The sequence below is a fragment of the Aspergillus affinis genome (genome assembly GCF_023601865.1).
Source record: "Aspergillus affinis strain CMG 70 chromosome Unknown NODE_38_length_267853_cov_87_405585, whole genome shotgun sequence".
In the NCBI taxonomy this organism is placed as follows: Eukaryota; Fungi; Ascomycota; class Eurotiomycetes; order Eurotiales; family Aspergillaceae; genus Aspergillus; species Aspergillus affinis.
In genome coordinates, this window is record NW_026515819.1 from 17,345 (window position 1) to 39,836 (window position 22,492).

The 22,492-nt window shown below is 50.8% G+C and overlaps 8 protein-coding genes across 8 annotated transcripts; 4 read left to right on the forward strand and 4 right to left on the reverse strand.

Moving 5' to 3' along the window:
- Positions 1–137: 137 nt before the first annotated feature.
- Positions 138–2,615, forward strand: KD926_006800 (ATP-binding protein; the record flags this gene model as incomplete). Its single annotated transcript, XM_053099810.1, has 8 exons — positions 138–200; positions 271–1,140; positions 1,221–1,455; positions 1,515–1,592; positions 1,657–1,812; positions 1,880–1,945; positions 2,010–2,207; positions 2,269–2,615. 8 exons carry the CDS (start codon positions 138–140, stop codon positions 2,613–2,615), a joined length of 2,013 nt encoding a protein of 670 aa, XP_052956385.1.
- Positions 2,616–3,948: 1,333 nt separating this feature from the next.
- Positions 3,949–5,613, forward strand: KD926_006801 (uncharacterized protein; the record flags this gene model as incomplete). The annotated part of the gene is made up of 3 exons (XM_053099811.1): positions 3,949–3,989; positions 4,179–5,073; positions 5,119–5,613. The coding sequence occupies 3 exons, from the start codon at positions 3,949–3,951 to the stop codon at positions 5,611–5,613; spliced, it is 1,431 nt and encodes a 476-aa protein (XP_052956386.1).
- A 2,103-nt stretch (positions 5,614–7,716) lies between these two features.
- Positions 7,717–8,965, reverse strand: KD926_006802 (uncharacterized protein; the record flags this gene model as incomplete). The annotated part of the gene is made up of 3 exons (XM_053099812.1): positions 7,717–7,904; positions 7,976–8,602; positions 8,662–8,965. 3 exons carry the CDS (start codon positions 8,963–8,965, stop codon positions 7,717–7,719), a joined length of 1,119 nt encoding a protein of 372 aa, XP_052956387.1.
- Positions 8,966–9,384: 419 nt separating this feature from the next.
- KD926_006803 (uncharacterized protein) lies at positions 9,385–9,964 on the reverse strand (the record flags this gene model as incomplete). The annotated part of the gene is made up of 3 exons (XM_053099813.1): positions 9,385–9,507; positions 9,569–9,779; positions 9,828–9,964. The coding sequence occupies 3 exons, from the start codon at positions 9,962–9,964 to the stop codon at positions 9,385–9,387; spliced, it is 471 nt and encodes a 156-aa protein (XP_052956388.1).
- A 2,460-nt stretch (positions 9,965–12,424) lies between these two features.
- KD926_006804 (arylsulfotransferase family protein) lies at positions 12,425–15,202 on the forward strand (the record flags this gene model as incomplete). The annotated part of the gene is made up of 4 exons (XM_053099814.1): positions 12,425–12,613; positions 12,952–13,359; positions 13,409–14,594; positions 14,991–15,202. 4 exons carry the CDS (start codon positions 12,425–12,427, stop codon positions 15,200–15,202), a joined length of 1,995 nt encoding a protein of 664 aa, XP_052956389.1.
- Positions 15,203–15,828: 626 nt separating this feature from the next.
- On the reverse strand, positions 15,829–16,819 carry KD926_006805 (uncharacterized protein; the record flags this gene model as incomplete). Its single annotated transcript, XM_053099815.1, has 3 exons — positions 15,829–16,056; positions 16,497–16,574; positions 16,625–16,819. 3 exons carry the CDS (start codon positions 16,817–16,819, stop codon positions 15,829–15,831), a joined length of 501 nt encoding a protein of 166 aa, XP_052956390.1.
- A 64-nt stretch (positions 16,820–16,883) lies between these two features.
- On the forward strand, positions 16,884–20,253 carry KD926_006806 (uncharacterized protein; the record flags this gene model as incomplete). The annotated part of the gene is made up of 7 exons (XM_053099816.1): positions 16,884–17,008; positions 17,663–17,750; positions 17,885–18,167; positions 18,221–18,472; positions 18,543–19,518; positions 19,564–19,976; positions 20,030–20,253. 7 exons carry the CDS (start codon positions 16,884–16,886, stop codon positions 20,251–20,253), a joined length of 2,361 nt encoding a protein of 786 aa, XP_052956391.1.
- A 175-nt stretch (positions 20,254–20,428) lies between these two features.
- KD926_006807 (alkene reductase) lies at positions 20,429–21,469 on the reverse strand (the record flags this gene model as incomplete). The annotated part of the gene is made up of 1 exon (XM_053099817.1): positions 20,429–21,469. One exon carries the CDS (start codon positions 21,467–21,469, stop codon positions 20,429–20,431), a length of 1,041 nt encoding a protein of 346 aa, XP_052956392.1.
- Positions 21,470–22,492: the final 1,023 nt, after the last annotated feature.

Consider the following 22,492-nt stretch of genomic DNA (forward strand, 5'->3'; position numbering starts at 1 on the left):
TCTCTCCACTCGTCTTTTCTCCTTACTTGTACGACGCAGAATTGTCCCAGATGGAAACGTTCCCTGCTGACCGCTAGATTGATTTCTTTCAAGCGCAAACCGCGAAAAGCTGCTACCTTCACTCCGTGATCATCGCCATGTCGGACGGCGGGAGTTCTCTTGCTTATCACCGGAGTGCTGCCTCCTCCAGCAGCGACCTGGTACGTCTTGACTGTCATTCAGTGAGTCCAAAGGCAGGAGGCAGGAGGCAGAACACTGACCCATTGACAGTCCGAGATGAGCGTCGATCCTGGGTACACCCCGGATTTTGGGCGCGGAATGAGAGCGGAGGTCCAGCAGCTCTACCGACCAGACGATCGATCGGCGTGGAACGAGTCTGTACCCAAGCCGTCTGCGACTGAAGCCGAAGCCGGGTCCTTGACCCAAGAATTCGCTGTGATTGCGCGCCGCGAACCCCATCCCATTACCCACCAGGTCGCCCTATATTCGATTACCATTCAAAGCCCCCTGATAAAGAAAGTACTGGAACGGATGTTCCAAGGATTTGAGGGCCTGAACACTCAACTGAAAGATCTGACCTTCAAGGCGCCATTTCATCCGTTCTACTATCGATGGCATCGTTTCGAGAAGCTCCGCGAGGAGGAGCTGGACCCGGAACTTGGGCATCACCTCAACCTCCTGTATTACATTCTACGTGAGGAGATTGTGCCGTACATCGAGGCGATGCGGGACCTGGTCAAAAACAAGGTGATGAGCTTCGACCACCTGTGGACGATCTTCGGTCCCGGAATGGAAATCTTCACCCACTCGAATGGGCAACCCCGTCTGATGGAGATTACCGAGAGTCGGTATGGGGCCAATATGGGTGGGGAGTTCTTCACACTGGAGTGTCGCTATATTGACTGCGACGGGTCCAGCTTCGGCTATGTCTCCACCTCCCTCGATATTGACAAATTCGACGGTGTCAGGAGACTCCTCGATCTGATCGCCTTCCCTAGCCATCTTCATCCTGACGTGAAAGGTCTGATCGACCGACTGCATGCCCGGGGAGAGAAATTCGAGCAGCTCAACGGCTTCCACCACATGTCGTACTCAGGGTTCTACACGGCCAGGTCGTCACGACAGATCCGCAAGCGCCATGTATGTGCTCAGAGCGGGCTCAGAGCGGCTCTCCCCCGCTGATTGCAGGGCGCTAATACTGGTCTCAACGCTCGGTTCAGGTCGAAAACAGTCGCATCATCGTTGATCCGCATATGTTCAGTCTGTATGGCACACCGGGGCCTGGCCTCGGGCCGATCCAGGCGGAGACGGACTCTGTCACAAGTTCGGCCGCCGAAGACTCGCTCTTTGATGTGCCCAATGTGGTATTCAAAGCGACGAGTCATGCGTATCGGGAATACCAGAATGCCTTGGGAAAGCACATCAGGTGTAGCAGGGACAGCACGTCCAGTGCTCGTAAGCCTACCACACATCCCACCCACGGCTCCATGGATCAGTTCTGATTTCTACAACAGATCAAATCTTGAGTCCGAATCTGAGGTTGCTCTGCAATCACGTCGTTCGCGGTTACTGCCTATCTTTCAAAACATGGGGTGAGCGCGATTGTCTGCTTTTCTACTATCAAGTTCTCTGGTAACCCGAACATTCGTTTCTTAGCCGAGTTTGACGTGGACAACGTCAGTCCCATTCGCTGGAGCAAGGACGCTTTCTCTCAGCTTGTTCTTCCCCATGGTTACAAGGAAATCATCCGCGCCTTTGTACAGGAACAACTGGCCCGAGATGACAAGTTTGATGATATTGTCTACGGCAAAGGTGACCATAAATACCCCAATAGCCGGATGATCGGGACACCAGGAGTTGGCTAAAAATACTACCACAGGTCTGGGCTTCATCATGTTACTCGCTGGAGAACCTGGAGTTGGAAAGACACTGACTGCGGAATCGGGTACAGTTATTCCCACTGAATAGCTTGAACAACCGCAGATTTTTACTGACTCAATTTCCCCCAGTTTCCGAGGAGATGCGTCAGCCACTGTACTTGATGGGTGCGAGCGAACTCGGAGAGACCGCTTCGGAAGTAGAAGAATCACTTGAACAAGTACTGCAGCTGACCAGTGCCTGGAATGCCATCTTGCTGTTGGACGAGTGCGACATGTTCCTCGAAGCTCGTTCGAGTGCGGATCTGCGTCGCAACCGACTGGTCTCTGGTAAGTTTTTCCCACTCTTGTCAAGGTGCCAAACCATCTAATGGTCCAATCTCCGTCCCAGTCTTCCTCAGGCAACTGGAATATTATCGAGGGGTGATGTTTCTCACGAGTAACCAAGTCAGTGATTTTGACCCTGCATTTGAGTCGCGCATTCATCTCACCATCCAATACCCGTCTTTGGGTCCGGCGAGTCGGCTCCACATATGGAAGACCTTTGCTCGGATGGGAGAACTAGATGGTCGACTGAGCGAGGCGGACTTGGAGTCTTTGGCAGCCATTGAGATGAATGGCAGGCAGATAAAGAATACGGTCAAAACGGCTCGTTTATTGTCGAAGCAGAATAATGTACCACTGGCGAGGGAGCATATCGAGATGGTGCTGAATGTCCGGAAGGGATCCCGTATCTAGAAGGAGTATTGCTAATTACTGAAACCCATGAATCGATCAGCAGCTACACCCTTGTATCATACCAGTCCCAGTATTAGTACTCATACCGGTATCGTATTTTACTATAGGTGATGTTTTACTTGACGAGGAAATACCGTACTCCGTATATACCAAGATCGAAAAGTTCTTGAGACACTCAAATTCATGTTAGATTTCCGTAATAACTTTTGTTATTCCCCACTAAGATACAGTACTTGCTAGCCTATAAAATGGTAATTTAAAATACTACGTGGAATATATCTTCGTATTATATTATTACTATTATCGTCGCCTAAATAGTACTATCTAGACTCTAATTACCTATACGGCGTATCTAACCTAGAACCTATAACCCCACCTACTCTAAGCGAAATAGCCTTATAGTAGCCCGACGGTAGCCCGATAGTGGCCTAACGACGTAAGGCTTCATACTATAAAACACGACAGTCCCACTATATCCTGAATTTCCCCCCCTCCCCCCCAATAGGTCGGTCTTGTTGACCTTAGAGGCTTAGAGCTTTCCTGCTAAAGATTGACTTAAAGGTTACATTCGAAGAACGTACTAGTGTTTTAGTATACTTAGCGCTACACCTTGGCATTAGCCACAATCGTTAGCAATTACAAGCAATCATGTAGATATATGTCCGTCGAGCAAGCGATGTAACATCAACCACCCCCGGAACTCTATTCATTAGCTCTGAATTAAATTTAGCTCCGTTTGGGGGGGGGGGGACTTATGGCGTGCACTGGGTTCGAATTGCAATCATCAATTCCACCTTCAAATCTTGGACGCATGACTGCACGCCACCCATGCGGGTTGCTGCATGTTCCAGTTTGAGTATCTGAGAGGGTCAGCTCGGAGTTACGTATAGCACCGACTGTAACATGTGAGAAACATCTGGTCCAAGAACTAACAATCGTCCTTACTTAGCAATCGGACCACAGGTAGATAGTTACTTCTCTCTAGTGGGAGAAGACTAGTGGGGTTATGTAGTATTTTCCACAGATCAATCAATGCCGACTGTGTACGGCGTACTCCGTACACAGTATCAATAAAACTCTACGAAGTGAGTGTCTATTAGCTCCTCCTGTATCACCATTTCCAGGACGTGCTAACGGTTAGGTAGCGGTATGCTCAGTACTCATCTCAGACTGAGAACGCTTATCTCTAATCTAAGACTACCCAACTACGGCACTCTTGCTTACCTATAATTACTGATTCGCCCGACTGCCGGTGCCATCATCTGCAGAGAGGATATTCCGCTACGCGCCAGGGGATAGAAAGACGACTGGTGGTGACGACTGCAGTTCAATCATGTCTCCAATCGCTTCCTTATGGGCCACCGCCAACACGCTGTATACCCCAGCACAGGAGACCCGTGGAAAGCCAAACTCTATAACGTGGCGAGAGACTCCGCACTATGAGCATTATGCTGAACAGCTGCGATAAGGACTATCTCTCTCGTTCCGCTGGCGATTTAATCCCCACCATGAAACCTTTGTCGTACGCACTGTCGATCTCATTGTGGAGAGGAATGACACCAGCTCAGCATCACAACGTTTGCCGGAGTTCGTCTGGCTCCAAAGTGTCTATAAAAGTCTCGGACCCCACAGTACGAGCATTTGTGACTTCGTCGACAACGCCATCAGGGCAGACCGAGCCTCGTCGAATCCCATTAGCATCAAACTGGTACTGCCCATCCAAAATGGCTACATAGCACGATCGGACTTCATTGAGCTCCGTATGCACGGCTGCCCTTGCGTTGCCTTGGCGAGGGATTTTATTCAACCGCTCCAGTACGTCGAGCAGTTTCCCACCGTAAAATCCAGGAGTGAGCATTTTCAGCTCTATAATATCTTGTCCGCCTGCATTGGCGCGGTCCTCGTCGACTCGTCCGGTTTTGAATTCGTCGATCATACGATAGACGCCCTCGAGGATCAAGTTCAATACCGGCTCGCGCCGCAATTCCTTGTCAAAAGTAAGATCCTCCGAAAGAGGCTGGCGTTGGTTCATTGCCCGCGTGAGATCCTGACCTATGAGGCTATTCGATCTCTGGGCGTGGACCTGATAGTTCTCGACCGACCTGGGCATTTCCTAGAGGATCCGAAGGGCCCATATGCGTACCTGCGCGAGGCCTTCTACCGGCTCGATCTCAATGTCGACGATAGGCTCCCACAACGCATTGTGGACATCGTACAGAACCTGAATTTGGATGGAATCATTACTCGATACGACTTCTATTCCACCCACGTCGCAGAAGCGGCTGAGATTCTCGGACTCCCCTCTAGCCCCGCTGCAGCGTTTGCGATTGCAACCGACAAGTACGCTACATGGATGCTCGAGGCCGAGCATTCCGGAGTGATTCGCGTCACCGACAGCGATGAGTTGGAACGGCGCTTGCGAGATCCTTGGAAACCTCTCGAGGTTCAGTACCCGGTTGTGGTCAAGCCGTGCATGGGTTGATCCAGTCTCGGGGTGACCAAGGCACGCAACGACGGCGAGCTTCTCGCTGCAGTGCGCAAGGCCCACTCCAGAGTCTTGGGGAATCAAGGAGACGAGCCAATCCGGCCCAGTGTTGTGATCGAACCCTATGTCGATGGACCGGAAGTCGATGTCAATTTGGCTCTTTGGGACGGCGAGATTGTGTTTGCGGACATCTCGGACGACCTCCCTTGCCATGGGGACATGGACGAGCAGACCGATCAGACCGATTTCCATGATACCGTCTACGTATATCCGTCCATGCTGCCTCAGCATGAACAGAATCTGCTCTACCAGTCTTTGCGGGATTCAGTGCTCCGCATGGGATTTCGAACTGGAGTTTTCCACTGTGAGGCTCGCATGCGAAATTCGGCTGTGAAATATGTCGAACGGGATGGCGTAACGGATCTGGAAGACAACCCTAGTAGCAAGGGTCTGAAACCCCGTGTATTCATGATTGAGGCTAACCCTCGACCTTCCGGGTATTTCTCCCTCTAAGGCAGTACTTGGACTCACGGCGTGGATTATTACGTGCTCCACGTGCTTCGTGCAATCTTGGATGAAGAGAGGTTCAGAGTCCTGGCGGTGCCTTTTTCCAGGGAGGTCCAGCACTCGATGGCGGTTCTGAACTTTTTGCCTGAGACAAGCGGCATTCTCAGGTCACCCGACCCCGCCATCCGACTTCGCAAGGTGAAGCCATGGCTCATGGATAGAATCTCGCTACATCAAAATCTCTTTGAACCCGGACAATATATCCCGCCGCCCGATGCAGTCGACTCGAGCCTTTTGGGATCGGTTCTGGTGGAGTCCAAGCTGGGCCGAGAGGACTTAATGCGATCGCTAGAATATGTCCGGCAAGAATGGGTTTTCGACATCGATAACGGAAAGGTGGGAAGACATTGGACCTAGCAGATGTTGTAAAAAGGGTTTGAGGAAGAGAAATGTAGCCGAATACGAATAATGGCACCTCCGGGGCGTACAGGGCGTTCAAGTGTGGTAACAGAAGCTACTTGATATGTACATTTTTGCAATGCGAACCGCCCGGACGTCTTAATGTCAATAATTTGGCACTAGACCTCGTGCTCTGCGGCGACTACTAGATGCCATTCGCGCGACATAGCATTGCTACAACATAGTCAAGTATCATGACATTCTCTATAATGTCGTCGATATAGGAGAAAAATGCCTCATTTTCTGTCTATAGGTACAGCTCATGACCCAGACTGAATAAAACAAGAGCTTTCATCTTAATTTACCTCTCACTACCCTTTCTCTCTTCTAAAGGGCAGGCTAGAGAGCTTCTATTATCTATATCTCTCTATTATTTCTATCTCCTAGGCCAGCTATTACGCTGCAGTACTAGCTGACCTCACAGGTGGGTAGGAAGAATAAATTCATGCTCTTAGGACGGCCTAAAATCTAGGACCTTAAGGCATCTATTTCTCTTATCTACCACTACTATTCCCGACAAGTATCGACACGAAATCACACGATATAGCTACAGGCTAGATTATTCTAGAGATTGTGCTCCTAGGCTATTGCTTCTGGGCTACAGGGCGAGAACGATTGACCGATATCTCCGACGAAATAAAAGGGCTAGTGCGTCGGGCTAAAGGCCAAGACGTAGGGGGCCGGTGGGGGCGGGAAAGAAAGAAAGGGGGCGACGATGAGTTCGAGATAGAGGGGATAGAGAGTGAAGTGAAAGAGAAACGGAGAACGGAAGAGGGCAAAGTCGGGTCCTTATGTCGGGCGGTCTAAGAGGAGATTACGTGCCGGCGTATAGGAGCGATAAACCTAAAAAGGCAAAACTAACCAGATCTAGTAATTCACAGGTCCGCCGTTTCCGCCGTTTACAGAAATTATTCTGGCAGTTCAAAACGAACTCTCCCATTGATTTTCCACACAGACATTTTCCATTCTAAGGTCGAAGAGAGTTTCGATATGCTGTTGAGTCTGTCTCTTTGCAAGCACGGGCTGCTCGCAAGGAGAAAAACCGACCCTCGTTAGCTATCAGGCCTTTGGGGGGCCTTTAGTAGACAGTTAATGAGGGAATAAAGTAGTTGATTGGTGCTTGTGTAAGAAAACAAATGTATAGGGTCTAGGATGATAGGTACATATAGCGGCAGAGCTGCAGCTTAGCTAATATAACCAGAGGCAAATTCGAAATAATAGGGCAATAGCATTATTATATCGCGTCCTTTAGTCTGCCAGAGCCCCAGGTCATTAGTTGAGCGGATAGCTAGAGTAAATCAAGACAAGAAAGCAATCCTAGCACCTTCACGACCAGATCTTCTCGTTGAATGCCCAATCAAGGAGTGTCCTCAAGCTCAAACTTCCTCTTTTTAGGAGATTCGCGTCGAGGCCGCCAGCAGTGTGTGTCCATAAGGTGATAGGTCAATGCCTCCAAGTTTTCAAACTTTAGTGAACAAGCTGGGTGCTCACAACGGAAGTTTCCTTCTAGCTCTCTTAAGTGATCTTCGATGTGGGAGTATCACTCTGAGGAACTGACCACAAATTGGATCATTCGCTTTGACGGAAGACGCTTTCTGTTTCCCAAGCAAAAAGGACAAAAACCTGCCTTAATAGGGGCGTTGCGGAATATCAAAGGGTCACATCGAAGTAGCCCATCGGGATTCTCAAGATGTTCATGGCAATGATCCTCACATTCCCAGGACGTTGTGAACCAGCGGTCACATTCAAAGCACATTTCTGCAATACCACATCCACTATTAATGCGGCTCCGTTTGTGGCATCGGTAGAGGTGTAGCCACTTTCTATGTAGCTGGAATCTAAGGTAATTAGCGATTGATTATAATTAATTTAATAAGACTCACTCATTGATTGATTTTCCACAAAGAACATTTTCCATCCTCGGGCTGGAGAGTGGCACGATATGCAACAGAGCATGTATCCTTGCAGATAAATTCTAGTGCTTTCAGGGCTCGTCTCCCATCGTGATGTCGCAAAGAAACCTTGCTAGGAAAGGTATTGGCTAAAAGGTCTCTCTGTGGCATAACCCTCCGCCTGTAGGAGAAAAGAGTCTCCTTCTCTATGTTGACCTGGTTCTCATTAGAGCCTAGAGGCTTATTTGATTGGGCGACTCTAAGCCTCTTCAGCTCCTCTTTATAAAGCCGTTGCTTGTTGCTGTATACGAGCTTTTGCTTGATTTGAATCCCATGTTTTTCATCAGGCATCGTAGCAGATAATAGTTGTGCGCTTAGCGAGCGCATTTCTTCGTCCAGAGACATGATATCACTTCGATCCAGGAACTCGAACTCTGCCTTCGCGGGAAGAGATTGGAAGAGGCGCGAATTCTGATAAATTCCCATTCCGCGGCGGTTTTCAATATGCTCACTTCGGCTTGCAATCCCAAGGTAGTTTGCTGGTCCATCTATTTCACTAACCGGATGGGCATAGAACCTCCCGTAAGTATCTCGGTTAGTCTGCCCCGCGAATCTCATCCTTGCAGACTCTGAATGAGCTTTGTCTGTGTCACTGTTAGCAAAGCTGACTTGTTCCCTTCCATGTCCTGCTTGTTGCTTCTACCTGCTTGCATAAGTGCCCATCTGCGGCAGGCACGAATCGTGATATTTCGCGTGTAGCCACTGCGGTGACCTAGTTCAACAAACTCCTTTCCGAAGGCATCTGCTCCTCGAGCTTTGCCTGTGGACTTGTCCACGTGAAGCTCTCTGTACGGCCGGAAGACTGGCGTCTCATGAATTCTCTCTGCGAAATGAATAACTTCCAGGACCTTGTTCTCCGACGGAGTAGCCTTAGCGTAAGCGTCAGCCTGATCCAAGATTTCTCCCACTGATGAGTAATCTCGGAAGGCGTTATCCGCGGATGCCATTGGCAAGAAGAATGTGAGCAAATTCAGGAAAAGGGATACGTCCTCCCTGTAGGTTTCATAGAAAGCATGGACTGGAATATCCCGTGCCTTCTTCCTCTAATGCCCCTTCACAAATCTTCGCTCATAGGTAAAAACCAGCATCGGCTCCTTATCCACACTCTCAATGGTGAGTGCAAAGTGCTGATAGACAAGTTAGCTCCGAAATATATTGTTTGTCTACCTTCGAATTTCACCTTGTAGCATGCCGCCATCACACGAGCCTCCAGCCCTGCATCACTTGTATCTTCTCCAGGCTTTCTTGCCAAGGCTCTTCGAGCTGTGGACTCGTGAACTTCCCCTGTCCTTGCAGATGTAAAGCAATAGAGCAGCATTGCCGCACTTAGTTGCACTCTTGTTCTGTCAGGGATCTCACCACGAAACTAGTGGCTGTCTCGACACCAGAGCTGTGTCAAGAGGATGATGATATCGTTGGGTGAAAGCCCACCATGGTCCATTTCAGCGGTGGAAATTGGGACTTTCTCCCGCAGCCCTTTGATAACGAACTAAGTAAACTAATTAGGTATGTACCACGAGAGGTATTATATCGCGGATTGCATTTCAAACCTCTTTAAGTGTGGTGGAAAACTCCTTGGAAAATTCGACATCTCGTATATGTAACATCCCGGCCTGAAAGTCCCTCCGGAATCCCTGAATGGTTTCCACAGTGGGCAAAGCCTCGATTCGGCCATGTTTCCCCTTAGCAGCCCACACGAGGAAGCCTTTGCAGGTCTGGAGGTCCGGGGGGTTTTTGGCGTCGGGGTGCAGCTCAAGAAATCTAGAGAATTGTCAATTTGGGAAATTTTATACAGAGCTGCACACTAACTTATCAAAGATGCTTAGTGCGCGCTCATAGTCGCTCTCTGTACGCGGCAGGACTGCCCGTCTGATTTCGGCGTTATCGAAATCACTCAAGTTTACCACGTTCCGGGTGTAAGTCAGCAGTGGGTCTTTCCTCGTCATGATTGCCTTTGACTCGAAGCAAGATGGAAACGGCAGAGGGATAGGAATGAAGTGGAAGGGAAATGAAAGAGGGTGAGTGCAACTGGCGGCAAATGCCTGGAAGGGAAGGACATGGTGTCTGCTCCCGCATCGCGAAATCTTTCCCTTGATGAAAGTGTACAAAAGCACATTTGGGGGCAGGGCTTCACCTCTCTGGGTGAAGAATATTCAGGTGGGTGAACTGCCGCCTGAAGCCGCCCGAACCCGCCTGAAGGCCGATTGCGTAAAGCGGCGAGCCGCCCAGCACCGAACGATGGGCGCTAGGTGGGCATCGCCATAGTATGGCTGTTGTATGTTTTTGTTTTCTTTTTGGGATCTATATTTTTTGATTGCACAGAGAGATATGGGAGCATTTTGTTTGTAAGGGAGAGGAGAACAGGCCAGTATTTATCACCGTCGGCAAAGGAGATATCCCCATAAACGATGGCACTGACATCTGCCCCTGCACCTAAAAAAAACCTGTCCACGATGGTGAAATTTCCACAGTAAGTGGAGCGGCTACGGTATATGCAGTGCGGCATCGCCCTCAGCCAGATCTGGTGACGCTGTAATCCGCATCTCCCCCACCGGCGAAGAGTTTGTCCACCATGGTCAGACTTCCAAGCTCGGTCGCTGTCTGCAGTGTTGACTGGTGTGTAGACCCATGAGCAATTGTATTAACATCTGCCCCTGCCGCCAGGAGTCTTTCCGCAATATCTCGACGTCCACGCCTCACAGCGCTTTGTAGCAATGTCCCTGACGCTCGGGCATTGGCGAATTTCACATCTGCCCCTGCAGCTAATAGCCTGTCCACAATGGCTAGATTTCCATGCTCAGTCGCTACCTGCAACACTGTCTTGCAGTCGGGCTCATGGATGATTGAATTCACATCTACCCACATACCTTTTACTTTTACTATCGTCAGGCACCGCAGACAGCCAATATTATGGCCGATTGAGCACAAGCAATTCTCCGATTCACTGGCGGCAAACGGCCCGCGTCCTGTGTTCGTTATATTCGAGCGAAGGGGCTAGTTGCCGAGCCACAAGAGATAAACGGAACAGTGTCTTTTACACTGGCCGAAGTGCGTGAGCTCATGTTGAAGAAAACCCGCAAAATGAAGGACCCGCCCTTTCACCGTGATCCCCGGTCAATAATGTAGAGGAGGCCGAAAGCTGGTGCTTGTATTTACAGTGTCGGCTAACATTGTCTGGGCCCTGCGTTGTTCAAGGGACCTTTGCCGGAGTTCTCCTGATTCAATCTCAAGGTTATTCTTTCTTCAATAAGTTGGTGGCTCGACTTACTCGAATACTTATATGTTACATGACTGAGTACCAAGTGATCTGTGTAATTATGAGATATCAGTCATAACTTGCAATGTTGCCCTTAGCCTGAGTTTCCCAAAACATAACACTAATAATACTAAATTCGGGGTTAATGGACTTAGATCTAGACAAAGGGGGTAGGTATACCATCATGACGGACCTACTGATGGATAGTATTCTTATTCCTTACATAAAATAATACCCGTCGTTGTGTTTATTCTGTCTGGACATCCTGTTGGACAGCAACTACAGAGTTGCCGAAAACCATATGTCTGCTGGATACCTAATGCGGGAGCCCCATAATCCCAGACTCCCTCTTTGTGAGGCCTGTCTTCCGCGGATGCTACAAATGTGATGCACCGCCTCTGTCAACGGAAAAAAGGAGGCGTCGTATATGGGTGACGTCATCAGATTCGACTCCCAAATGTGCAATAAGTCGCACTTCTCTCTGCGGCGCAGGAAGGTAGAAAGGTGTAACCCAAGTCTAGGCCAAGTATGGTATCCTAGACCGGTAGCGAGCCTGCCCAGAGACCCAACTGTGGTGACCCGGTCTCAATGGCCGATAAGAACCGTGAGCAAGGAATTGTTCTTGGCAGGTGGCTCCGTTGTCATCCCTGTCCGGCTGGCGGATTCCATCCTCTTGCCGACCTCGACCCACCTAGATCCGACGCCAATGATGAGCGTTCTAGAAGGTGGAGTTGGCGCAGGCACAGAAACGCACATTGATGACGCCGACCCACCACTCCTGAATCTCTTGCGCCGATGCGGAAGGGATTGGCGGGGGAGAAAGGAGGACGCGACTGGCAATGATTTATTCCGTGTTCGTGGGGGGATTCACAGACGATCGAAGGGGATGAAGTTGATTCCAGAAGCCAGATAAAGGGACAGAGTGGTCGACGCGTCGTTAAGGGCGGCGGAAAGAAGGCAAGAGGTCACGTTGCCGTTTTAGCCGACTGTGGAAGACTCAACCACGGAGAACTCTTCTAGTCCTTCTAGACCGACGCTAGGACTCATCATTCGTTCATTTTTTTCAAGTCACCCCAGTCTTCCTGAATCAGGTTGCCAAGTCGAATTAATAGTCGACGGATATCGTCCTACTTCCTGTTCAATCTCCATAATGATTGGCATCCCTCGTCTGGATCAACGGCCGACGTCCCGGGCACTGCAGACACTGCGCGCATTGGACAGTGGCGGTGGAGCTGAGCAGGTTTACTCCCCAATGGAGTTTTGTCGTCGTCGCCTTTCCTTTCTCAACGCCGTTTATCGCTCGGATCCACGGCGATGGCTTGGCGGGTCCGGAGAACAGGTCTGCAGGCCGAATCACAGCGTCGAGATCCCTCCTGCTGCGCTCCATGCGTATCCGCCCGGATGGATTATCGACATGAAACCGCGTGGATTGCTGATCTTGGCACCTCTTGGAACACTCCTGAGTAGCTGAGCTGGAGAGGGGGCAGAAGGGATACGAAAACGATCGACTTGGCTGCGTTATCTCCGAGGGGTTCCTGGTCAAATAAATGTTTCCCGGGTTCTTCTTCGTGCCTCTGAAGTTTCACATCACCTGCTCCGTCTAGCCATGTCCCAATGTCCTGTTGGACTTGGATTTCTCAATGCCTCCGTCGCCGGTCAAGGCCGTCCTGTTTTCAGGTTACCACGGTCGGGGCTGTGATCAGTTTGATCTATTTGTTCTACATCTTCGTCGTCCCTCATCTTTATCGCTTGCGACTCCGAGCCGATCTGACCACTTATGATTTGGGACTCTACGGTTTTGGTCCCTCCAGAAGCTATGCCTCTTATGACTACGAATCCCCCGTCGTCGAGATCTCCGAATGGGGATCAGGATGCGACCCGCGCTACATGTTGATTGCTCCGCGTGGAGATAGTGTCGCGAATCCGGGTCCGATGATCCTCGACTCGCAGGGAGAATTGGTTTGGGCAAAATGGAACTGGGGCACCACGCAGGACTTCAAAATTCAAAGATACAGGGGCGAGGATTTTATCACCTACTGGGAGGGTGGTCAAATCGCTGGCCGGGGGTATGGAACGTGGTACATGGTAGGTCGTCACTCGACCCTGTTTAAGACAAGCCTATCTGACCGTTTAGCTCGACAATACCTACACCCAGAGATACGTTCTGAACCCGGTCGGTAACTACGGCGGCGATCTGCACGAGTTTACAATCAGTCGGGATGGAACCGCCCTGGTGTCGGTATACGATCCTACCCCCGTTGACTTAAGCGCCGTTGGAGGGCCCGAATTAGGGTGGATTTTCGATGCGGTTTTCCAAGAGCTCGATATTGAAACCGGCGAGCTGCTTTTTGAATGGCGCGCGTCTAAACATATTCCGATCAATAGCACTTACGAGCCCCTCGGCGCCGAGGGAAGAGAGCGCGCCAAGGCCTTCGATTTCTTTCACATCAACAGCGTCGACAAAACGGACGACGGGAATTATATCATCTCCGGGCGCCACACACATACAATCACCTGTATTGATCGAAACACCGGGGCTATCCTGTGGACTCTCGGTGGAAAGGCCAACAACTTCACTGATTTGTCTGACGGCGACGCGACCGGGTTCTCCTGGCAACACGATGCGCGCTGGCATGCCAACGATACCGTCACTCTCTTCGATAACGCAGCCCACTCAGAAACCGATCCCGTCAGTGAGAGTCGCGGTATGGTTATCCAGTTGGACATTGCCAAACGCACAGCCACCTTGCTCGGAGCCTACTACCACCCTCAGCAGGTGCTCTCTAAGTCGCAGGGGAATGTGCAGCTCCTCGATGACACGGGCAGGATTCTGGTGGGCTGGGGACACAGCGCCGCTTTCACGGAGTACAGTGCTGACGGAGATATGCTCTGCAATGTGCATTTCGCCGCGTCAGCCTTTTTCAACTTCGGACGCGTGGTCTCCTACCGTGACTTCAAGGCGTCTTGGGTGGGCCATCCGCAGACCACGCCGAACGCCGAGGTCATCGGTGACCATGTCTATGTCAGCTGGAACGGGGCCACCGAGGTTTTCGCATGGAGGATGGAAGTCTGGGACTCGGAGGACTACAACAAGGCCAGCTTCACGGTTGTCGCACAATTCGAAAAGACAGGTTTCGAGACGGAGATCGAAATTCCCGAAGATCTCGCTCGGCCCTTGTTCCGACTCGCGGCCCTCGATCGCGACGGGAAAATGCTCGGCGTCACCGACGTCGTTCAAATCGAACAGGCCTCAGACGAAGACCGTCTTCTCAACCTGCACAGCTGGATCGTGGGGGTTGCCTTCTCCACTGTCGTCATCGGTATACTTGTCGGGATGTATCGATGTTGGGGGTGCTGTCGGCGGAAGTCTCGGTCAGGTCAGTATCATCTGGTCCCGTTGAATGAGATGACCGATCGGTCGCCGGTATAGCCGTCCTACGAGCTCTTTGTCTTTCGAGCTTGGCGGAGTGCAGTGATTATATATTCCTACACTCCTGTATATACTTCACGAGCAACTGTACATACACATCATCGAACAATTCATCCGGATCCGGGATATCGATGCTCCGCAGCAGGCATGTAGATCAAGACAACGCTTGAGTCGGATCCCCATCTGGGGCATACGTGCCGACAAGGACATATTTGTAGTCGATGAAATAGACATGCGGGGGGACATCGGTGACCCTGAATCGGGGGACATTTATCTGTTGGGGAAGCTGGACTCGTCGGCGCCGCGGTTGCCAAGGCCCCATGGGAGGAGGCGGGACCGAAAGGACTTGATAGTCTAGGTCCATCACGTCGGGTTGTTAACCCTGCTGGACATCGATCGGTGGCTGACCCTACTGGGGATCTAGCGGTTACTGGGGTCCCTGAGGTTGCTGTGGTCCCTGAGGCTGTTACGGTCCCTGACCTCCTTCCGGACGTGTGATAGCTCCGACCATATCAATCACCCGGGGATCTAGCACCTGTTGGGGTTGTGCCGGAGGTGGTGAGTATCGGTCGTCGCCGTTGGCTGCTCCAGGGTTATTGACCTGACCCAGGTCAGGGCTGTGACAGTATTAGTCAAAGCGTCGACGAAACGTGTTCTTTTAATACTCCTGTTCTGTATTAAATCGAAAGGCCACCAGACGCTGCATTGGCGCACAGTAGCAGCTTTAGGCGGTGCTGAAAGCAGGTAGGTTACCTGGTGATCGCTACGATAACAGAACTTTGGCGGCAGATCATACGGCTGCCGGACCTCCTCCTCCCTGCATCCCGTTATGCAGGAAGTTATTGACCTGGTTGTCTTGGCCGACCACACAGCGAAGTCAAATGCCCAATGGTAATATTTTACCCTCACATGCCCTTTTGCGGTCAATTGGTTAGGGCTGTAGTGCTTCGCCCGGTGCTACGGACCGTAGTGGGCCGTAATGGCGTGTAATTCGTGGGCGGGCTCACAACTCGTGTGGTCCCAATATGAAGACTTTAATATCTTATCAATACATGCAGGTCTATGGCTTCCCATAAGTAGGTAAGGCAAGTCGTCGATTGGTGGGGCCGAATCGCTCGGCGAATCTACACCTTTTTTGGGCTGATGACATAGGCCCGATTCTCCACGATGTTCTCAGCCTCCTCCAAGTACTTATAAACTTTCTTCGAGTCCTTGGAGAAAGTACTGCCACCGATCCAGGTCCAATCGCCGACAATAAACTGGGCTAGTATGGTCCGCTTGGTCGACTTGAGGAAGCCCGGCGCACCAGCATTGCGGGTTATCAGAACGATGATGAATTCCGCTTCCGAACCCTGCGAACCATCCACGGTTTAGACCCTTGGGCGGACAAGGCACCTGGGATAGTTCTTCTCCCAAGCCCTTTTGACCTGAGCCACTTGGACCGGTAAGGCGATGCAAACAATATATCCTTAGCCCCCTTGTTCACCAGCGTCTTGGCCAGGGCCACCCCAAGATTGGCTTCTCGCGGGTGATACATGGACCCCGAGGGATCCGTCTTGGTCTCACCTTTGACGTGTGCAAGGTGAACGAACTGCGAGAGCCCCACCAGATGTCATCTATCGTTTCCAAGTTGCGCCACGAGAGGGTTTGCCGCGTTCAGCGGGACGTCGGGACGTCGACCCTGGGCTTGTCGCGGAACGTCAGGACCTTGCCGTCATATTAGGCCACTGATGTCGGCTGATTGAGGATCCGATGGGAACGATAGGAGACGTTCAGCAATGTCTGGTGATACTTTCTTCGAGACCAGATGCTCGAAGGCTGAGGCTTGCCAGGCCTTCTCCCCCTGCTGAGTGAAGACAGGGGGCGACAGCTGTTTGGGGTCGCCCACAAACATCACGCGCACATTCTGGTTCAACTGACATAGGATGTAGTAAAGGTCAGGGTCCCGGAAAAACTAGCCTCGTCGAAGATGACGAATTGAGGGTCCAAACCCCGACGAAGCATTTCTTCAACGTCCATCGGGAGTGTCACCACGACCTGAACGCCGGCCATGGCTACGCCGAGGAGCTCTAGCCGTTGCTTGTTGTATTCCTTAAAGCGGCTGTTGACACGCATAGAGGCCCGGATATCATCAATACCCTTGAGAAAAATCACGGTATTTGTCTTGAGACTTTTTGGTATGAGCGATCATCCGCTCACGGTCATCGTGTGGATGTTTGATGATGATGATGATGATGGTGGTGATGGTGTTGAGTGCAGATGGGTAGTGGGTAGGAAAGAGAAGCAGGAGTTGGAAGCTTTGAGGTAGGTAGGCGGCAGTTCTACGCATTCACCGAAGACGATGCAAAGGTGAAGTACTGATGTTGTCACTAAGCAATCTTTGCAATGGCCTTCACAAAATCTTGCCTTGGTAGGCTACAGTGACACACCGGCATTGACTCTCAATATTCCCTCACATGTTGGGTGAATGCCACTTCAGGGCAACATCGAGTACCATCCATAATTGAAGGGCTTATACTTCATGAATTCACTTGATCTTTAACAAATAATCTTGTGAATCCAGCCGACAGTATTTGGAACTATATGCCTCCGAAGGAGTTGCCCAAACGAGTTAGACTGAGGTTGTACATGCCTCCTTCCCGATTCGGACTAGTGTCTGATTATTGCCTTGGGCATCCACATTTCTCGATGAGTCGGTCCGTGGCTGTTAATGGCTTCCATGGGCTCCTTCATATCTCGGTTTCTTAGTCGTTCCGCTGTGAGAATGGAATAATATGGCCATCTAAGAGTAGTCATGGCGACTACATTCCGAAAAGAGAGCCCATGACGCAGGATGATTAGTCATCGGCCCTCGTTGGAGACGTTGGAGACGTCCATCAGATTCCCTCAACGCTCCCACTCTTGCATTGTCACAGCTGTGCCCATGCAACTATGAGCTCCAATAATACTCTAACTCAGCTCCGAAGTGGAAGACTCAGGTGTGTTTGCGACTTCTGCCACAGACGCTTCGCAAGGAAGGAGCATTTGGAGCGACATCAGCGCATACGTAAGTGGTCTCGATTCGAAGAATCTCTACAAAGTACCGGGTCATTAACTTAAGCAGATACGAAGGAAAAGCCCTTTCGTTGTTCGTGTGGGGCTTCATTTACGCGCAAGGACCTTCTGAAACGTCATACAAAGATCAATCATCCAGATGAGGAGCTTCTAGATTCGGCCAATTCGGCATCGAGAACACCGCACAACACGTTCATTCCCCACGTGTTTCCAGGTCAACCCGAGTCAAAATCGTCTCGTCCGGCTGTAGAGTCACCGAACAGCTCTTCTCCTACCTCTAATGCGCGGCTTCCGAGAACACATGATACTACAGGTCCTGCTGTCAAACCCGTTGGCGAGCACAGCCTAGGGGTTGCGCCGCCTCAGGATCTTGGCCAGACAGGGATTCCTCCAAATCTTACCAAATCCCGTAACAATACTCTTTGCAATATGGATCAAGCCTTTCCTTCTAACATGTTCCAGAAGCGCAAGCTCCCTTGCCGCAGGACAGTTTTGATCCCTTTGACGATTTCGCAAACTTTCTAGATCTAATCGGGTTCCCGGCCGATTGGGCGCCCTTAGATCTAGAAATCGAAAGTCCTCTGGAAGGCCTCGATGCTCTCAGCTCCGAACCACACGCGCCAGGAGAGAGCCATAGCGACGATAGCCCTTTCAAGTCTTGGTTGCCCTCTGTCCCATCTTTGGGACACGGAGAGTACGCTTTTCATGATGCTGGTGCGGTCCAGTCGAGATCCTTCCCTTGATCCGTACCCTCTCAATAGCGTAAACTAACTCGATTTCATAGATTCCTATCACGTAGGCGATAATAGCTCTACCATCCGAGTTGATGAGTACAACAGGTCTTATCTCATGTCTCTCTTGGAGACTTACAAAGACATCCTGCCAAACTTTAGACTCCCCTCACGGCACACTCTGACCCGGTATATAACTAGCTTCTTCCAGGGATTTCATAACCATTTGCTGTTTATCCATTTACCGACGTTTCGATTAAATGACCAGTCACCTGAGTTCATGCTGGCCATGATGGCGGCTGGAGCTCAGTACCGGTTCGAGCATCAGAATGCACAAAGGTTCTTTACTGCGGCCAAGGCGATCGTCTTACAGAAAATCGATCCTACATTCAGAGACCGGAGAAACACGGGGATCTCTGAGCCGACGAAAAACGGCCGAGGTATTGATAATATGTCAGAAATCGATCTTATCCGCACCCTGCTTGTTCTGATGGGATACTCGACATGGGAATGTGGGAGCTATCTCCAAGATGCCTTTCAGCTTCGAGACCTTCTCATTTCCATACTGAGGACCTCAGGCCTTGATGAAACAGATCAGGATAATACCGAGCAAGGCCAATTGAATTGGCGGAGCTGGATACTACAGGAGACCATCCGCCGGACCAAACTGGCTGCTATTTTCTTTACGCAGGTTCACAGCGTTGCCTACAATCTGTATCCCACCATCAGGAATAATGAAGTGAAGCTACATCTTCCCTGTCCGACGAAGCTTTGGAATGCGACCAATCCTTACGACTGGGATGTGATCATGAAGTTGATTGATAGGAAGCAAGCTTTTTATCATCATGCAGTATCCCAACTGCTACGGGATACAGACTCAGTCAGCGTTATTGATCCAACGCCATCGCCTTTAGGAAGCTACTATATTCTCCACGGCCTCCTCCAACGGATTCACATAGTTCGAGAACTGGCTGTCGATCTGGGCGACTCTGCGGCACTTTTGCCCAGTGACGAACTGAACCGGCTTGAGTATGTCCTTTCTGTTGGGGTGAAAACGACGCTAACATAATTCAGACGAGCATTGAACCTGTGGTCAACCATGTGGCAGCAGGCACCTGAGTCCAACCTAGACCCTTCAAATGAGAACGGGCCCATTCCGTTCACTTCAAGCTCTTTGCTTGCCATGGCATACGTCAGACTATCGCTGAATATTGGCCCGTACAAGCGACTCGAGAGTCGAGATCCGGATATCATCGCAAAAGCGTTGAGCGACCTGCCGCCAGTTTGGCGGTGTGCTCGCTTGACCCCGGCCCTGATCTATGCCATCCATACTGTGAGCGTTCCTGTCCGGCTGGGACTAGATTATATTGCAAAAAGCCAAGCCTTCTTCTGGAGTGTGCGACATGCGTTAGCGAGCTTCGAATGTGTGATTCTTCTGAGCAAGTGGCTCCGGGCTGTGGCTGTGGACCAGAATGGAACACTCAACAGTCAGTTTTCGCTCCGTACATCCAGGTCTAAATCAGCTAACGGCGGCGTCTAGCAAACGAGAAGCGCATCATTCGATGGGCCCGCTTGGTTGTCGAGGAAGCTTATGATTCTATGGATACCGCCGAGGGGGAGGTGCCTGGGCGCGAACCAGCTGAATTGGCTGCCGCAGTTTTGGGCATATGGTCTCGGTTTTTCAAGCAGAATTCGCAGTGGAAGTTCATCAACATTCTTGGGGAGAGCCTTGAAAGATACGCGCAGCTGCAGATGTCCGGTTAAAGGAAGATGAGTGTTCATTTTCATGGCTGACCTTCCGAACAATTAACTTTTTCTTGGTGCATTGCTGCATACTAGCATTTCTGTTCGAAAGAATCAATTGACATCTCTATTCAGCTAAAAACGATATTCTATTTCTAAAATCCACTCGACGGTCCATCAAAACAAAGCCAACTCTTCAGTTCTTCAAACTCGCCTCAAACTCCGCGCTAAACGGATAATCCAGATATCCCTCAACCTGCATAGGAGTATAGAACGTTTCCCGATCATACTTCTGCAAGGGAATGCCATTCTTCAACCGGAACGGAAGATCCGGATTCGCCAGGAAATGCCTCCCAAACACAACCCCGACCTCATTATCCTGATACACAGTATCGACATCGCCCGCATTCTGCTGATTATACCCTCCGGCCACAAGAACCGGCTTCTCACGTCCCCACGCCTCCAAAAACGGCTCGATGCCTTCACTCTTCTCGCAGTCCACATTGTTAATGACCCGCGACTCGATCACATGCAGATATCCCAGCCCCAGCTCCCTCAGCTTCCTCACGAGATACGTGAACTGCCCCTCCGGCTCTGCCATCTTCATCCCCTGCCACGTATTCCACGGACTGATCCGGAACCCGACCCGCTCGGGCCCGATCGCCTCGCTCAGCGCCCTTGCAACCTCGATCCCGAACCGTGCCCGCTTCTCAATACTTCCTCCCCAACCATCCGTCCGCTGATTACTCACGTCTTGCGTGAACAGATCCACCAGGTACCCGTTCGCGCCGTGCACCTCCACGCCGTCAAACCCCGCCTTCATGGCATTCTTGCCCGCGGTGGCAAAATCGCGAATCAGGTCACAGATCTCCGCCTCTGATAGCGCCACGGGCACCGTCGCGCCTGAGGCCATCGGGATCGCGCTCGGCGCGGACACCGACCGCCCTGTTTCGGCCTTGAGGGTGGCTGCGTCCGCGGCGCGTCCTAGGGCGACGAGTTGCAGGATTATGTAGCTACCTTTGGCGTGCACGGCGTCGGTCACGCGTTTCCAGCAGGTGATCTGTTCCGGGGTCCAGATCCCTGGGGCGTGCGGGACGCCGGACCCGGAGGGCGAGATCATGGTTGCTTCGGCGATGAGGAGCGTTCCTGGGATGGAGGCTCGTTGGGTGTAGTATGTTTCTGCGATTGGGAGCGGGATGTGTGTTGAGGTGGCGCGGAGACGGGTTAGTGGTGCCATGATGACTCGGTGGGAGAGGGTTATTGGGCCGATGCGGAGGGGGGTGAAGAGTCGGCTTTGGGAGAGGGGGGAGGGAGAAGATGAAGATAAATATGAAGACATGGTGAAGAGGAAATGTTGATTGTCTTGGTTGGTTGGTTGGGGTATGGTGAATTGAGTATAAGTGTGTGTGTGTGTATGTGTATCAAAATCTCTTTAATATATGTGATGGAATGGAATTCTTCAATGACTCTGCAGTACCCAGAAAAACGGTTCCCGGCACCAACGCTTTATATCCACCCGTTAAGGCATATATGAGGCCTCATACATTTGCTCGAATTTTCTATCTCCAACTGCCTATTGCTTTGTCATCGCCACACCACGGAGGAACCAATTCCTTCCTTCCACAGTCCACAGGGTCCCATACTCCGTAGTCTGGGACCATAGTGACTCGACAAATAGGTTATCTGGCATTCTGACTGAAAAGTGGAAATATAGGGTCCGGTTGGAGACGATTAGAAATCAAAGTCTGAATGTTGAGATTGTGCCCCCCATCTCCGAGGGCTCTTCCGAATCGGGAAGCGTCTCCAAGTCTCCCCGAAATGCCAAGACTTTGACTTTTGAGCTCAGTTGAGGATTAGGTATAAGAATGGGAGATAAGAAAGTGGTAATGATTGTGTTATCGAGTAGGATATAGCATCGAGTGGGCAGCTTCTGCAATGTGTTTGTGCGTGCTGGATGATTGTGCTGTTGTGTAGTACTCCGTATTGATCTTCAAGATTGAATGAATCTATTAACCTGATTGCGCGATACAATCCAGTCCACAAATATAATTGTCAAAAAACTCAGGATAAGGGCTGTATTCACGGCTATAGCTATAGGGCCATAGGCTTGTCCGATATCCACAGAATTATATCAACAAGAGCAGCTTATCGTTCGTTGCCTCCACACTGGAGGGTTGAGCTGCGGGGTGGAGTATGGAGATGGTGCCGAAACGGGAAACCCGCGATATCTTATCAAAAAAAACTGATCAGCGGCATCATT